The 22,102-nt window shown below is 32.4% G+C and overlaps 3 protein-coding genes and 1 long non-coding RNA gene across 7 annotated transcripts in view; 3 read left to right on the top strand and 1 right to left on the bottom strand.

Moving 5' to 3' along the window:
- Nucleotides 1-22,102, top strand: part of LOC117688770 (15-hydroxyprostaglandin dehydrogenase [NAD(+)]-like) — a 58,090-nt gene that overhangs the window by 22,337 nt on the left and 13,651 nt on the right. The window lies entirely within an intron of this gene.
- Nucleotides 1,684-4,514, top strand: LOC136276654 (uncharacterized). Its single transcript, XR_010715208.1, has 4 exons — nt 1,684-1,927; nt 2,151-2,247; nt 2,533-2,688; nt 4,145-4,514. It is a non-coding gene; the product is annotated as an uncharacterized lncRNA (long non-coding RNA).
- LOC117682494 (uncharacterized) lies at nt 12,900-16,606 on the top strand. 3 transcript variants are annotated; one of them, XM_066088549.1, is made up of 9 exons: nt 12,900-13,145; nt 13,559-13,662; nt 13,894-14,013; nt 14,122-14,198; nt 14,638-14,755; nt 14,903-15,052; nt 15,395-15,534; nt 15,804-16,010; nt 16,316-16,606. In XM_066088549.1, the coding sequence occupies exons 1-9, from the start codon at nt 13,119-13,121 to the stop codon at nt 16,534-16,536; spliced, it is 1,164 nt and encodes a 387-aa protein (XP_065944621.1). In that variant the 5' UTR covers nt 12,900-13,118; the 3' UTR covers nt 16,537-16,606. The 3 variants fall into 3 exon arrangements, with proteins under 3 accessions (XP_065944621.1, XP_065944622.1, XP_065944623.1); XM_066088550.1 differs by having other exon boundaries at nt 14,638-14,759; nt 14,907-15,052; XM_066088551.1 differs by lacking the exon at nt 12,900-13,145 and having other exon boundaries at nt 13,559-13,674.
- On the bottom strand, nt 16,615-19,215 carry LOC136269654 (uncharacterized). Its single transcript, XM_066088552.1, has 5 exons — nt 19,086-19,215; nt 18,742-18,879; nt 18,197-18,357; nt 17,872-17,984; nt 16,615-17,733 (listed from the first exon to the last, which is right to left on the bottom strand). Exons 3-5 carry the CDS (start codon nt 18,345-18,347, stop codon nt 16,846-16,848), a joined length of 1,152 nt encoding a protein of 383 aa, XP_065944624.1. The 5' UTR covers nt 18,348-18,357; nt 18,742-18,879; nt 19,086-19,215; the 3' UTR covers nt 16,615-16,845.

The raw sequence follows: 22,102 nt of genomic DNA, 5'->3' as shown, positions 1-22,102 counted from the left end.
CGTTTCTGATTGAAAAAATATATATAGTTTTTTTTTTAAATCAGGTCTTCCAACAATCTGTTTGGAATTCCCATTGGTACCCCAATTGCACTCCTTTGTTAACAGACATATTTCAATATTCATGACAAGTGGTGATAGCAATCTTTGTTCTCAATCGAAAGTCCAAAGGAAAAATACAAAAAAGGGGCAGAGTAAACACAGACATCTATAAAATTTGGTCCCATGGAAGAGTGAACATGCTCTGTTGACAGGTCACACTCATCGTGTGCTTTTGTCTTTATCGAGAAAACAGAAAAATTTGTACTCAATTCGCCGATTAATAATAAAAAAGAAAGTATTTGTGCCACGAATCATCAAAACGTATATCACTTTGTACTTAAAATGACCGCCACCATTTTTATCTTCAAGCAAATGCAAGAACAAGAGAAAAAAAATCATTAATGTTTGTCCTTCATGAGCATAGTTTAATAAAACCAAGCCTCATTATGATGTTTTTTGCGTTTGTTATAATAAGAACTTACAAGAAAGAAAATAGGCTTGTTCAGATGTTTTTAAAAAAGTATCACACAAGAAATAATTGTAGGACACGGTCCATTTCTTTAAACACCAACCTTAACCATATTTTTAGTGTTTGATATGATAAATCGAGATACTACACTTTGTCTAATGTTTCTGCTTCCGCCATTTTTTTGCTCAATATTTCGATAATAATAAATGCATTTGTGTGCAATGTACATTCGTTCACAAGATGTTTCCCCTCAATGACTTCAAGTTTCAATACACAACAAAAATAGAATGTCTACCGGAAATTTGCATTGCAAACGACATGAAAAGTACACGGATGATAATGTAAAAATGTTCAAAGAGACGCGAGAAGTTTTAAAGAATAAAAGATGTCAGATTTTCTCAATAATTGATTTTAATTGATAATTGAATAAAAAATACATTTTTGTTTTTTGAAACTTCTCTTGGTATGATGATGGAACTAATAAAAAAAAATCAGAGAATGTTGTCATATATTGATTTCAGGTGGTTATCACAGACTAATCAACCATCAATGATGGCAACGGTAATCTTCGTTATCTGCCGATGAATAGGAGAATTATTCATTCTTGCCAAATTTGATCTCAAATCAAACAATAAAATTGTTTATAATTCATACAAATATTTTTTTCGCTGACACAATGTCAATCACAAAAAATGTATGAACTAATGGAAAGGGACTATAAACAAAAGTTCTGATTCTCTCATATGTTTGGAATGAGAAACCGATTGTTCCTTATGCTTCCAAAGTTCACATATATGTGTACAATTGAAATCAATATTAGATAAGAACAGTATTTATAAATAAAGAGTCTGTCGATGGAATTTAAAACGTCAAAATCTCGTCCATTGGAAGAGACTGGGTAGTAGTTTGGCAATTTACTTTATACAAAATGTTGCATTGTTGTAATACTAGCCAAACAACAGATTAAACTTATAAACAAAATATATGGTATAAGGCTTAATTACTTAGCAATTAATTGATAATTATATTTTTTTTTGCTTTTGACCCGAAGATTTGGTTGACCATTGGAAATGCCAAATTGATATTGCAAACAAAATTATACGCGGTGAGGTAAAATTTGTCAATTTCATTACATGTAGAATCGTGACATGGCGCTTTAAATAAACATTTTTTTCTACGGAAAACAATTGTATAAAATATTTGTAAACAAAGAAGAGAAGTTTAAAAAGTACTTCTAGATAACATTACGGAAACACTGGTCTTCCTTTAGTGCTCATCACAAAAAACCCAGAGACACTTAGACAGTAAAGAAGGAACGTAAATGAACTGCGCAGATTAGTCATTAACAGTGTCTTCTAGATATTCGACAGATTCACATGTAGTTAAAGAAAGGAAAAGATGCAGCGTTTTACATCTTCTGTAAGTACTATATATTTAGTTTCTATTGTTACGATAATACTATTTACTCGTCTGAAATAGTCCTTAAATAATGAAATTAACTTGTTTGAAAATACCTTTGTAATCAATCTTTTATAAATGTTTTTTTTTATTCCGAGAAGGTTGAGACAAAATGGTTTTATATTTTGTTCTTGGTCTGTACCATCTCTGGTAACATTAACTGAGAATCTTTTTTTGTATGAAGGTATTTTTAGCGGTGGTCGCCCTTGTTTTGCTGTCTAAATCAGACGCTTGGTGGCTTATCGGCAAGAATGGGAACAACGACCTATGCCGATGGACAAGTACAGTATAATCGTCAAATGAAAGAAGTAAATTCGTTGATGTAGGGCAGTTAATCGAGGGAACGAAATATCACTAAAACTTTCAACATAAGCTATTAACAAAGGATTGTAAAATATATCGTATAACCCTTTTCTGTATAGTTTTAGCCTTTTCCCAAGGCTTACACATGTTTTAGAGTAAGCATTATCTAACAACATCGCGGACTTAACATAAAATTTACTAATTTTTTTTTTTTTACAAATAATTACATCATAATACTTTTTTGGATTTTGCAACATTTACAGGTGGCACAAGTTCTTATTATTTTGGAACAACTGACCTGCCAGGCGGCAGCAGCAGCAGTGGCAAGGGGAGAAAAAAAAGGTCCTACCCCTCAAGAGGAATCTGGGAAATGACTCATCGATTTATTTACTACAAAGGTTTCTATTTTGAATTCTTCGGTAGGTATTGTTTTTGCTAATAATCATTAAAAGGGTCAATGTTACAAGTAAAGGTGTCCCATAGAGCGCTGTAGGAAAGATATTGTGTAAATAAATATCAAATTCGTAAGTATCGGGATATGTTATTCAAATGGTATTTAAAAAAACAAGATGATCAAACATAATCAATTCCATAATATTTAAAAGTCCTAAATCTTTTAAATACAAAGAAGACCTTATGTATTGGCTACTGCAATTCTAGGCTTCGTATTGTGTAAAAGTGTAAGCAATTGGGACTACACGTAGTATTTTTAATATTTTACATAAACAGACAACACCTTAAGCATAATGACGCAAGTGTCATATCATCAGCCGCATACTTAACAAACTTATGACTAAAAAAATGAAACAATCAAGATTTAAAGGTACACTGTGACCTAAGAAACAACTCGAGCTATTGCACCACACAGAAAATCCTGTCACAGACAGATAGAGTGATGGCAGCTCATACATAATTTAAACAAGTAAATACAGTGTATATTTATTTTAATCATTTAGGTAAATCAAACGTGTACAACTAATAAACTTGGAAAGAAATTTTTTTAGAATTATTGTGAAACAAAAAGTATTTAAAGAAATTTAACACTACCTCAAAACTATAAGCATCTTACGTATTTAATTCATTGTTTGGCCCCAAGCTTCTATATAAATTTAAATCCAACTTCATTAGTTGTTGAATTAAACCAACCGTAATGCTGAACAAAAACGTCAACTAAATTTTATTGTAATATTGATACCAAACGATGTGCATTGTTTCATCTTAAATTTGTTATAACAATTAAAATCCGTTTATCAATTGAATTTATTTATTGAATTTATTGAATTATCATTTTATGCCCACAATCTATTGCTTCGCAACACAGCTAATAAATGAAGAAAAAAAATTAACTTAGTAATGGGAATTTTGCATTGCAAACGACATAAACAGTACCAGAAAAATGAAGTTGTAATAAAATTGTACAAAAAAACCTTGATTTCACCGGTATAAAGAGGAAACGTGTAAAAGAAGCAATCTTCAATATTTTCCATAATTTAAGAATCAACTTCAGTTTTTCTTCACTAAAAATATGCGTATTTACAGAAAGTGATGGAAAGGGTAACCTTGGACATACTATAGTAACACATTTCTTATACAATATTCTTAGTTTTTTTTTATATAAAGGATTAAATTAATGTTTGATTGTTGTTAATTGGATTTTTCTTTTTTATTCTTTTATTGCTCTTTTTTGGCTATAAGACAGGTCATGCATTTCATTGCAGAAAACAAATAAAGCATGCCATAATCAAATTTACTAAAATTTAATGACTCCTTTAAATAATGCAAAATCTAAATTTGTAAAGAAAATATAATTCATTAATACATGTTCCTCTACATAAACAGTCGCGATCGTTTGCTAAAATGTATTTAAAATTTTAGATGACTCAACTGCTCGCATTTCAAATCGCCATGTATGTCCATCTTGTCCCGGAAGTTTTGAAAACTCTCCAGCTGGATATAGTGAAGTGAGTGTCAGTTGCATCAAGGGATGTGCCAGAAATTATAGATGCACTTTCGGTACTTACAATTTTCTTGACAACAACTGCCACCATTTTGCAAATGAACTCTCCAAAGTCCTGTGTACCAGAATTTCCTGTCCTGCTTGGTGTCTGGGAAACTGTAACCATGCTTATGAGAGAATTTACCATTGATTAATGGAATTTGAATTTTAAACAAATTACATTTTGTAATAGATCCAGAAAAAGGCGTTAATACTTAAAAAATTATTCATTAAACGTCCTCAGCGGTTTTTGTTTGTTTGTTTGTTTGGTGTTGTTTTTTTTTGACAAAATGAAAAAAAATAATAAAAGTCTTTCAAAAATATGCTTAATAGTGAATGAAAAACAAAGAGCTATTATTATTCAAGAGTAAGGTTTTATTAATGTGTTACTATTCATCGTTCAATCATGTCTTATGAAAACCTAAAGTTATATCCTAATACAGGCAATTCGTAATCTTAAAATAAAACTTGATATGGAGGTTGCCCATGTTACCTTAAAGCAAACTTCTTATTCGAAAAAGTTTGAAAGTTAAAAACAATGCTTAATTAAAATTTTTTATAAAAGATATTTTTTGTCAATACCAGTGCATAAATTGATCATTGATGCCTGCTTTTTCAATAAAAACGGCTCACATAAATTTACCTACTCTGTCATTTATGTTTTCTCATGCTGCACAACCTCACCGCAGCTCTGTTTTTGTGTCTGATAAATGAACTCAACACTTGTGCATAATGAAATATGTCATTTATTAAAAATGACGAAAGTTATGAAAAATATAAACAGCATAGTAAGGGATCAGACCCCAAAACAGTTCACACAAAATGTTAAATAACTTATCAATATGCTGATCCCCTTAAATTACAGAAAAACAATATTTTGTTTAAAATTATATACAATATATACAAAACCAGCAAAATGATGGCACCTCAAAAATAAAATATGCACCTCGAAAGTAAAATATGCAGAATAACAATATTTTGTATATATATGCAACTTTCAAATATTGGATTGGTGAAACGGGGATGGAGGTGGGTGTATCAAAACATTACTCGTTCTAACACTCTCAGAGATGAAGACAGAATGACCCTACTCTCACTGGTCAGATACTGACCGCATCAAAACACCTGACCATATCATTTGATTTGAACCTGATATATATCTCTGTTTGTAAGGACTTTTGTGAAGCTTTGGAATACAGTACAAAAAAGGTAAATCAAATTAATTTTGTTTTATGGGGGTATTAAAGATATCCTGATTTATGATTTTGAAGTATTTGCTGCTTGGAAAGGCTCCTATGGGTGTAAATAGGATTACTATGTGTAGAATAGAATTCTAGTTCTTTGAAAATGCAATTAATATAATGTGCCTTACAAACAGAGACAATGTTGTTACTTGCCTTATGACCCGACGATTTAGTTGACCATTGGAAATGCCAAATTAATATCGCAAAAAAATATACGCGGAGAGATCAAATTTGACAATCTAATTAAAATCGTGACATGACTCTTTAAATAAGCATTCTTTTTCACGGAAAAAATTCAAGTCAACACATGTACAAAATATTTGTAAACAAAGAAGTGCTTCTAGATCACATTACGGAAACACTGGTCTTTGTTTTGTGCTTATCACAATAACCTAGAGACACTTACACAGTAAAGAAAGAACGTAGATGAACTGCGCGGACGTGTTATAAACAGTGTTTTCTGGATGTTTGGCAGATTCACATATGGTTCAAGAGTCGAGAAGACGCAGCATTTTACGTCTTTTGTAAGTACTAGATGTTTGAAATCTATTTTAAATAGAATTCGTAAATTTTCTTTTCTTGTTAATGGAAAATTTGCAAAATTGTTTTTGTTAAAAACCATATTGATTGCACTCATAAGTACTCTGAATTGACATTAAAATGATGCCTGAATTTTTTGTTTTTGGAGACCAGGTCTTCCAACAATAAGACGACATTTTCATGTGAACAAATTGTGCCCCTCTATTGGCTGATTTATTTAAACATTCATATGACGCAGAATTTTTTTTAAAAGTTTGTACAAGAAAGAATAAAACACTTGCTCTGGCCTTGAATGTGACATTAGGATATATAGATGATGTGTAATCCATTTACAACAGTTACTTTCACTCTTATGTTAAATCGATATATATGTTAATGATCTTGAAATAAAATATACTACAGATTCTGAGACATCTGTTTCATATTTGGATATTTTACTCGAAAAGGGTATCATATAAACAAAACTGTATGATAAACGTGATGATTTTCATTTTTCCATCATTAACTTCCCCTACTTATATAACAAATATCATCGTCACCTGCTTGTGGGGTTTATGTGTCTAAACTTATTCGTTATGCAAGAGCATGCTCTACATAGACCAATATCTTAAACCAAGCAATCTCTTAACAAAAAAAATTTTGGAACAAGAATATCAACAACCACGATTAAAATCATCTTTACGCAAGTTCTATGGTCGATATATATATATATATATATATATATATATATATATATATATATATATATATATATATATATATATATATATATATATATATATATATATATATATATATTTATATATATTTATATATATATATATATATATTAACTTGTCAGCGAGTACAATGTTTCATTAAGGCACATACTCACTGACGTTTTACATACTTATTAGACCATTAATTATACAACGGACTGATTACGGTTTCTTCCGTTTTTCATTATCATGACAATGAGCACACAGGATGCCAGGGGATGCTTACTCCTCCCAGGCACCCCCTACCTCTATCTCTTTTTAGGTCCGTGTTTGCATTGCTGTGAATTTGTACTTCGCTCTATGGATTTCTAAAACGGTTGGGATTTCTAAAACGTTTGATAGTTTGTTATTGTCATTTTTCATCGAGATAATACCAATTCTTATTGATTTGAAAATAATAATATTTTCTGTCGTAATAAAATAATGTATTGTGGAATAAGGCTCAAGATTTATGTAGGTGTTCAACCTCATTTTCGTCGGATATTTACCAACGGATACAAGGAAAACCGGTAGCAAGACATTTCTTTATAAACAATCCTTTACTTTGGTACATGTAAAAGCTGTTCCATCAGTACGTTTCACTAGTGAAGAAAAAACGTTTATTTTCAAATTTTTACAAAGAATTTATTTTATTCAGAAAAGGTTGAGATAAAATAATCTTAATAATGTCGCGAAAACCAATTTAATTTTTCTCCTCAATGTGTGTTACTCTCCCACCCGTGTGTTTATACGGTCAGTCTATGCTAATTCAATCCGCTCCACGTGCGACCGAAAATCTCGTGTCGCGTCAGCGCACATAGCTCAGAATATTGCCCTCGGACTGCAATTAGAGTAACATTTGGAAGTGTGCTTTCACTTCAGTGGTCAATTGTAAAACAATAAGTGTCTAAATATTCGATGTCAATCATCGTCACATTGAAGGTGTGATTTCGTAATTCGTAAACTGAGAATTTGGATAAAAAAATTAACCTGTTGAACACGCTAAACTTCTATAGTTTTGAACAGAATAAAATATATATTATCAGAGACATAAACAACTGAATAAGTTATTTATGTCTCTGATATTATAAGTTAAAAGTTTTAAGTCGAAGATTAAATAAAATTTGTTCTCAGGATTAGAAGTAATGATATACGACTACATTATGCAATGAAATCGGTCTTCATAGAAATCACCAGAGTACTGCAAGTGTCGACAGTTTCTTATTTCTTTGAAAGACCATAGTTCAAATGACTTGCAAACTATAATATATCGACTTTTTTCCTCCGAAAAATGTATGCACTTAATTACGATAGATATGTGTTCTTAGGGATTTTACTTATTTTCATATGCACTTAAAAAAATCATTGATATTGTGTAGTATGAAGTTTATATAATATATATGGTGAATATTTTTTTTTTAAATCTGGCTTGTCAAAATGGGAGATTGTAGCTTGTTAACTCTGAAAAAGTCTGGAACAGAAGAAATAAATAAAGTCTTTATGGCTTTCGCTACATCTCCTTACTTATGTGTACGAGTACATAAAGCTATTTGGTTTTGTTTTACTATAAAAAAAGTGTTGTTTTTCTAAAACCTAAAATTTATATCTATACAAATTCAGTATCTGTATTCTCAAAAGCTTTGATATCATACCACTTGAAGACTTGGAAATCATTTAGTGATGCAAATTGACAAATGCCAATGAAAAGACATCATTGGAACCCAAGGGTTTCCTATCCTTTCCGACGATGTAGAGAAGAACTCAAATGTGAATACAAATCATACATTTACAGGTATATTTATATGTGATATGATAGAAATAACTGAAAAATATAGGCCGTTTTTTGTGCCGCACAAAACAGGCGAAAGGGATTTTTATACCCCACGAAAATAAATTGGGGGGGGGGGGTAAGTAAAAATCACCTTGTCCGTCCGTCCGTCTGTGTGCTAAATCCGTGTCCGGTCTATATCTTTCTGATGGAGAAACATTGGAAGTTCTTACTTAAAACAGATATTACTTATTACCTGACGAAGTGTCAAGACCTTAAGCCAAAGTCATTTTGACAAAGCAAAGGTCACTGGCAGGGAAAGTGCAATATTTGTTTCCGGTCCACTTTGGAATTTCTTACTTCACACAAAGATTGCTTATGACCTGAAAGTGTCTAATGATTTGTCCCTAAGTCATTTAAGGAGAAACATTGGGAATTTCTATTTCATATATAGATTCCTTATGACCGATAATGTGTCATGAAACTGACCCAGGGTCAGTTGTGCAATGAAAGGCATATCAAAAATGCTTAATTCCTGTCTGTGTCATATCTTGTGTTAATGGAAATGAGTAAAAGCTAAAATTTGACAAAAAGATTGCTTGTGACCTGTAAATATACCATGCCTTGTCTGACTCACTTGAAGAAAAAGAAGCATCCATTATTCTCTATACGTGAGTTCTGATTTTTTTCTTAGTGAGGATATCATTTGCGAGCTTGCTAACAGTACCTTTTAGAAGGTCCAGTGGGAGCACTGCCCCCCCCCCTTTCTTGCAACCAAAATTTCCCTTCAGTTAACGTTTAGAAGTTTGATTTTTGGGACATTCCCTCCATCGCAAAACATTTATTATAATTAATTAATTTTATTACCTAATCAAAGGGATTTTGTTGTTTTATTACAAATTAAATATTTGCGTCTATTTTGAACTGCCGGTCAATAGACTGCGATCTATTAGACAGCCGGTCAATAGACTGCGATCTATTGGACCGGCAACGTATTTCAGAACGCGGGTATGGTAATGTTACATCCTTTCGATAGTTCTCAGGGAATGTATATTCCTTTACATAGACGCTGTTTTTAATACTTAGTGAAACTAAATTCACTGTTATCAAAAATGGAGTATCATATAATCTAAAGCTTTATATAAGGTAAAATACTATTTAAAATCTAATGGGTTGGAGACTCCCCCTTTTTTGTGTAAACTAATATTGAATAGGGATGTTGTAATGCATGCAACAGGTTTTGTGCGTGTAAAAGATGAAAAAATGAAAAAAAACATCTGAGAATATAGCATATTGGCACGAAAACCATCTGCAATATGCAAATTGTAAGCCCCGAAAGCTAAAAAAGGAATTAGGTAATAAAACAACCATTTAATGCTTGAACAGTCAATAGACCAGAATTTTTTCCCTTGGTGCAGGGAACAGCTCAGTATGATCTATTGCCTTCGGCCGTTGGCCTCGTGCAATAGATCATACTGACCTGTTCCCTGCACCTCGGGAAAAATATTCTGGTCTATTGACTGCCCAAGCATTAAATAATTGTATAATATACATGTACATATATAATGTGCTTTTTAAAGTTATCCTAAAAAATAAAGTAATTTAAACGAAGAACTTCCCTGGTATGAAAATAATACTTTGAAATTGAGTCTCGTTTTCTATTTTTTGAACTTACTATTAACATATTGATAATTCAGTCTCATTTAAACCATTCACCTTCTTCGTACACTTGTCGGGGTCTGATAGACCTGTATCAATAACCGATCATCTCCACTTGACCCCCAAACCAACCAGAGATATGCCTAAAATATCTGTTTAATAAGTGGTGCATATTTTCAATACTCTGTCTAGAGGTTACATAGAAAACAGGCATGAATTAATTTGTTTGTCTCCATTTGAAGAGTTACAATCAATTCTCTAAAGCTCTATTGGTAAGAAGAAATGGTCGTGTAAAGATGACCTTTTATCAATACAGGGTATGTCAGGCTCTGACAAGTGTGAGGAGAAGGAGGTGTTTTAATCGAATTCTAGACGTTTCGTGACCAAGACGGTTCGTGACCCGGACGTTCCGAGACCTTATAAGATTTTTCGTGACCAAGATTATTTTTTGCGTAATTAATAATGTAATACAGTTAATCAATTCCTAATAAATCAGAGGAAATGCGGATTGATCGTACGTGATATCGTGAGTAAGTAAAACTTTTTCATGGATGATAAAAAGTAAGTTTAATTCGTCATTTTTATATGATGTTAAATTATTTGATTAATAAATCTAAATAAACTGTAGCATTGTAGTTATTTAAGAAATGAACTCAATGTCTACCCAAGTTATACGAGTATAACCTGGGTTGGGGCAATTTACGCTTTATAATCCGCGAAGCGGATTATAAAAAAAGCGTAAATTGCTCCAACCCAGGTTATACTCGTATAACTTGGGTAGATATTGAGTTCATTCCTTATAATTTAATTTTCTGTAATTTGCTGTACAAATTGAGTCCGTTTACTTTTAAAAATGATATTAATCTGTTCAAAATTCAAACGTTACGTCAAGCGGATTAGTACGTTTTTGACGTTAGTGCATTGTGACGTGTCTTGTGACGTGCAAACCAGGTTATACAAATTTAACTTAATTTTTCTATCCAATCAAATGCCGCGTTACAACCAGAATTAAATTATGACATAATATGAAATTAGTTCTATCATGTCGATGATAATATGGTATTCCGGTGTCTTTTCATTAACGTTATATAATGGATACCATTGTACCTAGTGTGTATAATTCTAACATTTCAAGACTTGTACCCTTATCATATTTATTAGGAAGTTGTCTTCATTGTCATTGTTAATCATATAAACCCATGTTTTATGTTTTAAGGCTGGGTGGACATATTATGCATTTAGGATCATATCTTATATATAAATAGTATCTTGTTGCTTGGGTGTCTTTTTTGACAATAATTTATATATTTCTTCTTCTCATCGAAGTCAGATCGAAGTCAGTATAGTACAATGTACTAAAAAACCCACTGTGACAGGCATCCTACCTTCTTTATCATTGACTTGGCCATGCGCGGACCCAGAAAATTTTTCCAGGGGGGGGGGGGGGGGGTCCGAAGGATAATTGTGTTTGCCAGGGGGGGTCCGAGGCATATTTTCGCGATAATTTTACTATGTAAATTTAATAAATTTTCATTTTCCTGGGGGGGTCGGGACCCCCCCGACCCCCCCCCCTTCTAGATCATTATTTAACATTATGAAGGAAACATATTCAATGATAAGTTGTACTCATTTAATATTTAATAAAGCTATAACAGGCATAGAAACAGTAAGACATGACATTATTTAGAGGTAATTAAATCTGTGAAATAACAATACTAGTACTGCATCTACAAACAGCTATAAGCACTACATATCAAAACATAATGCATAATCAAAATCAGCATTACACATCAAAACATTATGCACATCAAAATCAATCACATGCGCATGAACAAATAACAGTTACATAACAATTTTGTTATTTTAAATATATGTGTTTATAATGTAAAAAATATATTTTACTTACCATTCATGTTGTCTTCGCTGTTGTCTTCTTGAAGTCGCAAGAAAAAGTGACATTGGGAAGCCCATGTGTTAACAAGGTCTCTTCATTAACCTCCTCATAATTAGTACCTCACCCCTTCTATGTGTACGGGTAATACACCGTCTAATAGCACCTAGTAGCCCCTTCCATGTATACTAGGAATACCCCGCTGTCATCTTGTTGTTTTAGCAATTAAAAGATAACACATGCTTAAGTACAGTACCTTTGATTGTGTATACGTAATTATATTACTGTTCTATATAGGAAATAAATTAATATGTTTACAAATCTACCTTATTTCTTCGTGTTTATATTTAATTATTATATTAATCATATATATCCTCTTTGTAGTTAGTTGTTTTTAACTGCTTTTATTCACGGAATAACGTTACGTGAATTTTTTTTTGTCACAATTGCATAATGGTTTTGGTTTTGTGTTTCTTCGATGTTTTTTTTTTTATATATGAGTTATGATAATAAAAAGATAACGAGGTTTTGTATTTCCCAACGGTTTAATAAAGAAATATTTATCAAGTCCCTAAACGTCGTAATGTAGGTCACGAAAGATCCACACCCGAAAGGTCTGGGTCACGAAACGTCTTGTGAACCAAGTCACGAAAGGTCCGGGTCACGAAAAGTCTTGCATCCTTTTAATCAGACTGATGGACAATCCTTTCGCGACACGAAGTCGCGATGGAAGACCTACATGTACTCGTTGCTTTGCAACGAGCTCGGCTCTAGTGTACAATCTTTTTGAGAACAACAGGGTCTGTAAGTCTCGTCAGCTGACCAACGAGATTTGACGAGATTATTAACTTCCGGGTACCTCGAGCGATATGGCGTTATCGATATTGTATTGGGCAAACTATGTTGAGGGTTTAACAAAGATTAAAAGGAAAAGTGAAGCTGCAGTTGAGTCTCAGAGGGTTCTCCGTTTCGCGTGACGAGTTGCGTGTCATTACTGCCAATGTTCAAGCATCAATGAGGGACACATCATACAAAGTTCAGGTGCGTTGTTGATTTGTTACTCACGTATAGGCTTATTCTCTTTTGAGAAGTGGACAGGCATAGCCTACATCTTAAAAGAGAATTAGTATAGGCTTTAACATATCTTTTACTCTTTTGATAAAAAAGATCATTAACATTTCGAAAGATTGCTCCTTAAATGATGTAATCATACTTGAAAACAAAACAAACCATTTTTCTAACGTTATCGTAAATGCATAAACAAATCTGCAAGCAAGCACAGACATACCTATATATCTGATTATTGGATAATTCTATTGTAGCACACGTGTATGATTAGATTGTGTGTATGAATTACAACAGATTGAGAAAGATTAAATTTTTCGTCTGATGACAAGTGTAGGTACATGTACATGTATTGTATCTCTTTTTAATGTTATAATGCATTGCAATAGATATTCCTTGAATCTGAAGATAACGGTGTGGTGGAGTCATCATCATGCGAGTGTCCTATGGGGAGGTATAAGTGTCATCATGTGGCAGCAACTCTCCTTTATGGGCAAGTGTTCTGGTATATCAATATATTATTGTAAAATGTGGTTAATGTTTGAAAATCATTGGACAATCTGTTCACTTTTGATGTGTATTAGATGTCAACTCAAGTTAGTAAATAATGAGTGAAAATTCTTCAGATATCATTATAAAATGCAACATGCATTTCTCATAATTGCTGTATATTCAGTTGTTTTTCCATCAAATATTTTTTAACATAATTCTTTATAAATTGCAGATATAAGAAGGCAAGCAAAACCGACATAAAATGCAGTTGGTTAAAACATCCAAAGTCAGCACAGCCAAAGGTGACAACAACCATGGAGGAATTATTTCCACCAAAACAACCAGGATACAGGTACATGTAGTTTTTTTTTATTTTCAAAGCAATGTTTCAACAAAAAATACTTGATTTAAGTAAAAATTGTGGATATTTATATATCTAATATCACACACACACTTATAGAGCCTTAAAACGTGTGGTGACGGATGAAGACCGATTATATTTTTATAATCAACTTAGCCAATTAGGCAGATTTACAGGTTCTCCCAGTTCATGTTCAATTTCTTCCCTTTTAATATGTTCTCACGTTGGATGTATTCATTGTCTTTTTTTTTTAAACTTGATTTGTTGGGGGGGGGGGGTGTTGACTTTTTTTTTTCAGATTTATCATTATAAGATACTTTTTTGTGTATCTGGAATTTTGATATTAAATGTACTTTGATATTAGTGTTATTTTTTGGTTGTATTAAGCCATGGCTGTTATAACAATTTACTAAAAATGAATCAGACAAGCATATTTGTATTGACACAAATGCTTGCAGTATATTTAATTTCAATATTTGTAATGTCAAATGTCAACGAACAAAAACCGAAGGTTCTTATTTAACAATATTCTCATAAGTTAATGCCAAGCAGAAACATGCACTTTGTGAATTTTATTTCAGACCAAAATATTTCTGATTTGATTTATTTGTACAGCAATGCACTGGATTCTGTCAAAAGAACCCACAACTGAAGATAGTCCTGTTGTCTTGATACAAGAACTATTTCAAAGTAAAGATTTCTTGGATGCTGAATGCAAGGAATCCTTTTTAAGGCATGTTTAAACCTAATATTTTGACAGCACTTTTATATTGCACTGTATCAATAATATTCTAATCAAGCCCATGATACATATATCAGCTTTTCCCCTTAAATATATCTTCTAACAGAATCACTATCTAATTAAAAACCATGATTATAGGGAGAAGCTTTCAATGTCCCCAGAGCAAATTATCCAGACTGCATGGACCACAATAGGGCAGAGGGAAAATACCTTGTGGGCCAAAGTTCGCAAGCTGCGTTTCACAGCATCCAATTTTGGACAAATTGTTACAGCTGTTCGAAAAAACAGGTATGATTTTCAAAAAACCTCATTAGTAAAGATGCATTATTAAATATTTAAAGATACTTAGTTTAAAGATATCAGTTTTTCTGAATTTTTAAAATCACACACTATTGAGAATATGATGTAAATTCTTCAACAGTAGCCCTGAACATATTTGAAAAAGCCATATATCTTACTTCGATGATTTCTTCATTTTAATGATCTACTTGAAAAAAATAAAAATAAAATTGACACAATATTGTGCTATTCAATAAATGATAAAACTACGGTAGCTTTATTTTATTTTAGAGTATGTTTTTTAAAATAACAAGATTTAGATCATTTCAAAATCCTTTCAAAATATTTTAGGTTAAACATGTCCTTGAAAAAAAGACTACTGAGTGCATACAACTTGGAAAAAAGAGCACCAATCCAATGGGGACTTGCCCATGAGAAGACTGCAATACAAGAATACTGCAAGGTCTTTGAAGTGAATGTTTTAGAGACAGGTAAGTTTTTTTTAAGGATTTAATAGTTTATTGAGTTTGTTTGAAATTGTCATTATATTTGTGCAATTATAAATTGTTAAAAAATATGTTAAAACATTATTTACCATTAATTCTAGATAACCTAATTATTGACAACAATCCCCGCCTTTATATGTTTAAGACACATCATCTGAAAGTACTAAAAACTAAATACAGCACTGCATGCATTGTTCCTAAACACACACAATTCCTTTAATAATTTGAATAACCATTATTAAATATTGTTGTAGGAATTTGGCTTCATGAGTCTGGGCTACTTGGAGCCTCTCCAGATGGCTTTGTTCAAGGAAATCCAAAGAACATCACTGAACGAGTCTATCAACAAGAAAAGAACTCAACATTGCTGTCACCTGACATTGTTGAGGTGAAATGTCCATTTTCCGCCAGATCAATGACAATCAAAGAAGCTTGTTCAAATGTGAAGGATTTCTTTCTTGGTAAGCTAGCTAAAAAACCTATAAATTTATATTGTATGGGGATTTAATCTTGAATTGTGCACATTTATTAATAAATATATTGTAATACAAATGTACTTATATGAAAATATACATGTATGTGTCCTATTTGAGCTTTATTGAAGATTCATTGATGAAATATTATCAAAAATGTTCATGGTAACATTTCAATAACTTGCACTTCATTCTGAATATTGAAGTACTTTTATGACTAAACCTCTTATTTACATGCTGTCACTGCTATTCTACATGTAACCAATATATGAAATGACACTTCCCATTTCTAGATTGTAATCCAAGTGATAATTCACTTCACCTCAGAACACAACATGATTATTGGCACCAGATCCAAGGACAGTTGTACCTGACAGGAACACAGTGCTGTGACTTAGTAGTGTGGACTCAGGCAGACATTCAAGTTGTTCGTATCGAGAAAGATGCATCATGGTCATCAAACATCTTGAACATGATCGAGTTTTATTATAAAGTGTTTCTGCCAAGTTTATGATTCATTTTGTCTGTTATTCTTTGTCTGCATGTCTGTGGTATAATAAATAAATAAAATAAATGAGAAAATGGTTCAGTAACTTTTGTTAATCAAACCACAAGCCACGATACAGAGTTTGCATAGTTTTTTTCTTATGACATGATGTACATATTGGCTTTTGTTTGCGACGATGCTATACCAATAGAATTAATTAAACAAAGAATCTTAACTTTATTATCTCACATGTACATATGCATAGAAAATATAGTACACTGTGTTAACTAGAGGGTTGCAAATTCTAGATATGCATTTATTAACATAAGCATTGACCTACTGAATAGGTTCTTCAATGTCATACTTTTCTGCAATCTCTTTCAAAAGGGGAGCCTGTAAATTAACAAGGGCCACACAAAGTTGAAATATTTTAGTGGATAGGTGTCTATACTGTGACGGAATATGGCTCAGAATTTCAAAGTTCTTTATTCTTTCATTTGCCCGCTCCACATGGATTCTGCTTCTGCCTATTTTATAGCACAGTTGAGCTTCTTCCTTAGTGAAATGTGATTTGCTAGTGAGGAAAGGCGGGATATTTAGGGTGACACCATTTGGAAGTTTGTCAAAAATGTTGAATCCTTTGTCAGCCAGGATCATATCACCAGCTTGCAGCTTCTCTAATATGCCACAATGGTCCACTATTGCGGAGTCTGAGGTTGATCCAGGATAAAGATCGGAACAGAACACAAGAGCAGCATTAGGTGCAACACAAGTTAAAGCCTTTACTGTGTGGCGACTCTTGTAGTTACTGTATGCCAGTGACTGGCTATTCATATCTGTTGGGATGTCTTGTGTCACTTCTGTGGCGTCCATTGCAATTCTAGCCGATGAAAATTCTTCAAATGACTTTGGCATGGATCCTTGGCATTTCAGTTGACTTGGTATTCCGACAGCTTTCATGACCCCTTCAAACAAAATTTCATGCAGGGCATGCACAAATGTGTTGATAATATTGGACACAGTAGCACGACTAGTGTTGAACCTCTCTGCTAAATCAAGGTCCCTGCAGTTAAGTCGTAACTTCATTAATGTCATCAACAACTGATCGCTGACACTAAAGTTCACCACAGTCCAACCACCATAATAATTGAACGGGCCCATTCTCTCCACGAGGTTCTCCAAAATGTAAAAGGTATCTGCAGAAAATGATGTATACAGCAGCATCTGTACAAAAAGAAACCAACAACAACAATCACATTTATGTTATTAAAATACTGTTGAATAAAGTTTTCAAATATGCAAGCCAATAAGGAAATCTTTATACATGTACTGCAAAAATCTATAGTTTTCATTGTAACATACCTTTTCAGGGTCATTAATTATGTTCCCAATTGTCATGGACGGTTTTTTAAGCTTCAGCATGTTAATTTCTTGCTGCAACTTTACTAATTCCTCTTCCATATGTTTAAGGGATGCTGGAAGAATAACAACTGTTTACAATATATAAAGTCCCTAGTATACATGTTTATAAATATACAAACACATAGAAACACTTTGCTTGGAAGCATAAAAACACCGATAAAGGAGTATCACATTTTCTGTTTAATGTAAAAGTACTTGACGTATATATACATTGTACATGCATTTGTATCTGGTTGTGATAACACATTTTACACCATGTCGGTACCTTTATTATGTTGAGGACTTGAAGTTGCATACTCGTGATCATGAAGTACAGTTATGCTGTCTGGTACAGTAATATTGGAATTGGCCTCAACTTCAGCCTCAGCTCCCACATCTATGTTTGAAGCAGATATTTCCTCTACAGCAGGTTTCATAATTTTGCGTCTATGAAGAAATAAGAGACTAGCATATTACATGATCTGCCTTTTCACTTGATGCTGCTATAGTATTGCATTTTCTTCTTGTGAATTTTCAGTAAAATATTTTTTTAATGCACGCACCAGTATGTAAAATGAATGTTCAATCAGACCATTATAAACATACAATATTCATGTGCATATTCATTGTACATGGATAACCTGAATGTACTTAAATCTGACATTATATCTTCACATTTATCTTTTGCATTACAGTTTACATGTAAACATGTTTTATAAATACATATAATATATGATAACACAATCTGTCTCCTAAATGTAATCATACATGTATGTAGTATAACTGGTAATGAAATATTTGTATTTTGTGGAACTGCGGATTTTCTGATACCTTTTTGGTATGGCTACATCTGGAAAACATCCAAAGTTTTTACTATAACTGAATATAGTTGGTCCATTCTCTTTCTTGCCATCGAGAAAATGGCAGCTGCAAATCCTGTCATTTGGATTATAATCTCTGTCTGCTCTCCTAAAATTACGTGTTTTAACGATAAGTAAAATGTTTAGGCTCAAGTATTCTTAATTGTGCATTAAACTCAAATGAAATCTTTAATCAATCATTTATTTAAACCTTTTAATCAATTTAATAGGGTTTTTTTGTTCGGTAGTTTTGACCTGTTGACGTCTGCAACTCTCTTTGACTTTTCAGATATATATTTTGTTATGATTACTTACCTACATCGTTCAACCCATCGTTTCCTTTCCCTGACGTCGGTCGGAAATCGGTATAAATTGCACTGCAACTTTTTACCGGTCTTGTGTGTGCAACAGATGGCAAAAGTAAACAATATACCATATTATTTCTCTATTTGTTTACCGAGTAGAGGTACCCGGAAGTGGTAAAGCGAAAGTGAAACCAAACGAGACTTACAGACCCTATTGCCACCGCTTTGCAAATGAACTCAACAAAGTCCTTTGTACCAGAGTTTCCTGTCCTGCCTGGTATCTTGGAAACTATAGCCATGCTGTGGAGAGATATTACTAATGATCTGGAATAAAAAATCGAAAAAAATTACTTTACATAGTAAATCAAGGAATGGGCGTTAAGACAAAAAAATGGTAAAATGACAATCAATTAAAAAAATCATTTATTGTTTTATCAAGTCGATCCTAACTATCTTTTTATAAAAAAAAATTGATAAAAAGCTTACATAAATATGCTAATTAGTTAATGACGAACATTAATTTGCTAGCATCATGTGCTTGAATTACAAAGAGCTATGATTAGTAATGAATGAGGTTTATTTAGGGGCACAAAATTCATTGGATATATAAATTTTTCTGAACGAAGAGTTCATTGTCTAGGACGACCTTTTTCCTTAGTTCATTGTTTACGCGGGTATGTTAACCCTGTACTTGATAAGATATGACGTCATAGTTAACTTTGACGTCACGATCTGCATTCCTTTCGATCGTTCAGTGCTATTCATTGTTGTAAATACTAGTGATACTAAATTCAATATCACCGATATGGAGTATAAAAAAATCAACAGTTTTAAAGCTTCGTAATAGGTAAATAACTATTCATAAACTAATGGTTTTGAGACTTCCCCTGCTACGTGTAATCTAATGAATGGGGATATGTATGTGCATATAAAAAACGGCTTGGCACAAGTGAAAGATAAAAACAATTTTAGTATATTTTATGTGAAATCGGGAGAGAAAATAAGTACCACTGTGAATCTTGCTGGGGGAAACCTACCGATTGACCCAATTTTGTGTAAATCGAGCCTAAAAGGTAAAAATGTGCCTAATTTCGATGGCGGTGCGAAATGTTTTGACAATATTTCAAATAAACGAAATATTTATATGAACCCCCAGCAAGAACTGCAAAATACATTACTTATCGAAGGATTTTTCATAAAAATATTTTTGATTTAATGTCATTATTCACTTGTGCCGATGCGATTTTTATAGATTATTTACCGTGTTAGAATACACCCGTCATGTGCCTAAGAAAAATATATGACGTCACAAAAATACATCAAATATAGTGTTGGATGCCACTGTTAACTTATGTAATAAAAGTTTAAAGAAACTCACTCGGTTAAAGCATTTTTCGATAATTAAAATAGTATCATTTTTCGATATATATTTAGCTTCGGACAGCCTTAACATAGCCGCGTAACCAATCCATCTATATTTTATGAAAACTTAAAGTTATGTCTTAAAGGGTCATGGTCACGATTTTGGTCAATTTTTTTTTTTATGTTTTCATTATTGACAATGCTTTAGAAATGCATTTCCTATAATCAAATTAAATTTGAATGCCATTCGTAGAGTTATAAGCAAGATACTTTAAGATGTAAACAAGGCTCGTGCCCTGTTTTTGTTTACATAGGCTCAATATACCAGTAAAAAATCTTTTCCCAGCTTATTTGTCTATCTTTTTATTTATTTTAAGCATAGATAAACAGTTCCTAACGTTTAACACATTCGTTTTAGTTTTAAAACTGAAATTTTTACTTCAACGTTCAAAATGTAAACAAACGCTTTGTTTACATAGCGAAGAATTTCAAGCTCTGTAACTTGCTTATAACTCAACAAATGAAACTCAGGTTTTGGTTGCCTATTGAAATTGCCTTTATGAATCATTGTAAATATTAAAATCGGAAAAATAACTTTTGACCCAATCGTGACCATGCCCCTATTAGACGGACAATTCGAAATCTTAAAATAAAAACTTAAAATGGAGGTTGTCCATGTTTCCTTTAACAAACAGCTTATCAGTTTGACTGTCAAAATTTCATTAATTTCTTAAAATAAGAAGTATGTATGGTAACAAGAAGACTCCTTCCTTAACATTATATGCCCATTTTTGCACCACCAGGAGCTGTTAATACGAATTACGAATACCATTTGCAGTATGACTCATGAGACCTAAAAGATAAATGTTGAATAACCCATCTATAAAACAAAATTGTTACACTGTGAATGCATATCATTTTAAACATATTTATAAGTTTAGATTGATAGAACGCTTGCAAAGCACGAACCTCTGGTGAGAGGCTGGTAAAAAACTTTCCAGAACGGGGTAACCAAGAACGTGGGTTGACAAATTAACGTCATGGCAAAAAATGTAGGACGAGTTCACCATGCATTGCGGGCGGATACCTTGGATCGGACAACTCTTGTAATACAAAAAATGTTAAAACAGAAAAATTTAAAACGATTTAAGTTTTAATTGGAAAAAATCTTTTTAGAACGGGATGTCTCAGGAAAGCGGGTTGGCTAATTAACGTCATATGCGGGAAAGTGTAGGCCGAGTTATTCATCGGGTATTTACTTTAGATCTGACAACTTTGGTTTTAAAATAAACAAATAAATTTGCCTATGCTAGCGTTTATATCATACATAAACCTTAAACATTAACTTTTTTAACGATAAACAGATTTGTTATGCATAAAACGGGGAAATTGAATAAATATTTTTTAGAAATCATCTGTTATCTGAAATTCTTATTTGGGACAGTGGTGAAAATCATAATGTTTAAATCATGTATAATAAATCATTTGACCTAAAGAACAAAATGTAGAGATACGACGCACTAAATACATACTCACTGGTTTGAAATATTAAAATAAAAAAAGGTTTTTTCATACCTGCAACTATAAGATTAAAAAGCTACGTATACACATAGAACATCAATTTCAACTTTTATTTTTTTTCGACCCTCTAAATAGGCAGCCATA

This window comes from Magallana gigas, chromosome 6 (assembly GCF_963853765.1).
Source record: "Magallana gigas chromosome 6, xbMagGiga1.1, whole genome shotgun sequence".
Lineage (NCBI taxonomy): Eukaryota > Metazoa > Mollusca > Bivalvia > Ostreida > Ostreidae > Magallana > Magallana gigas.
This window is presented reverse-complemented; position numbering and strand designations above follow the sequence as displayed.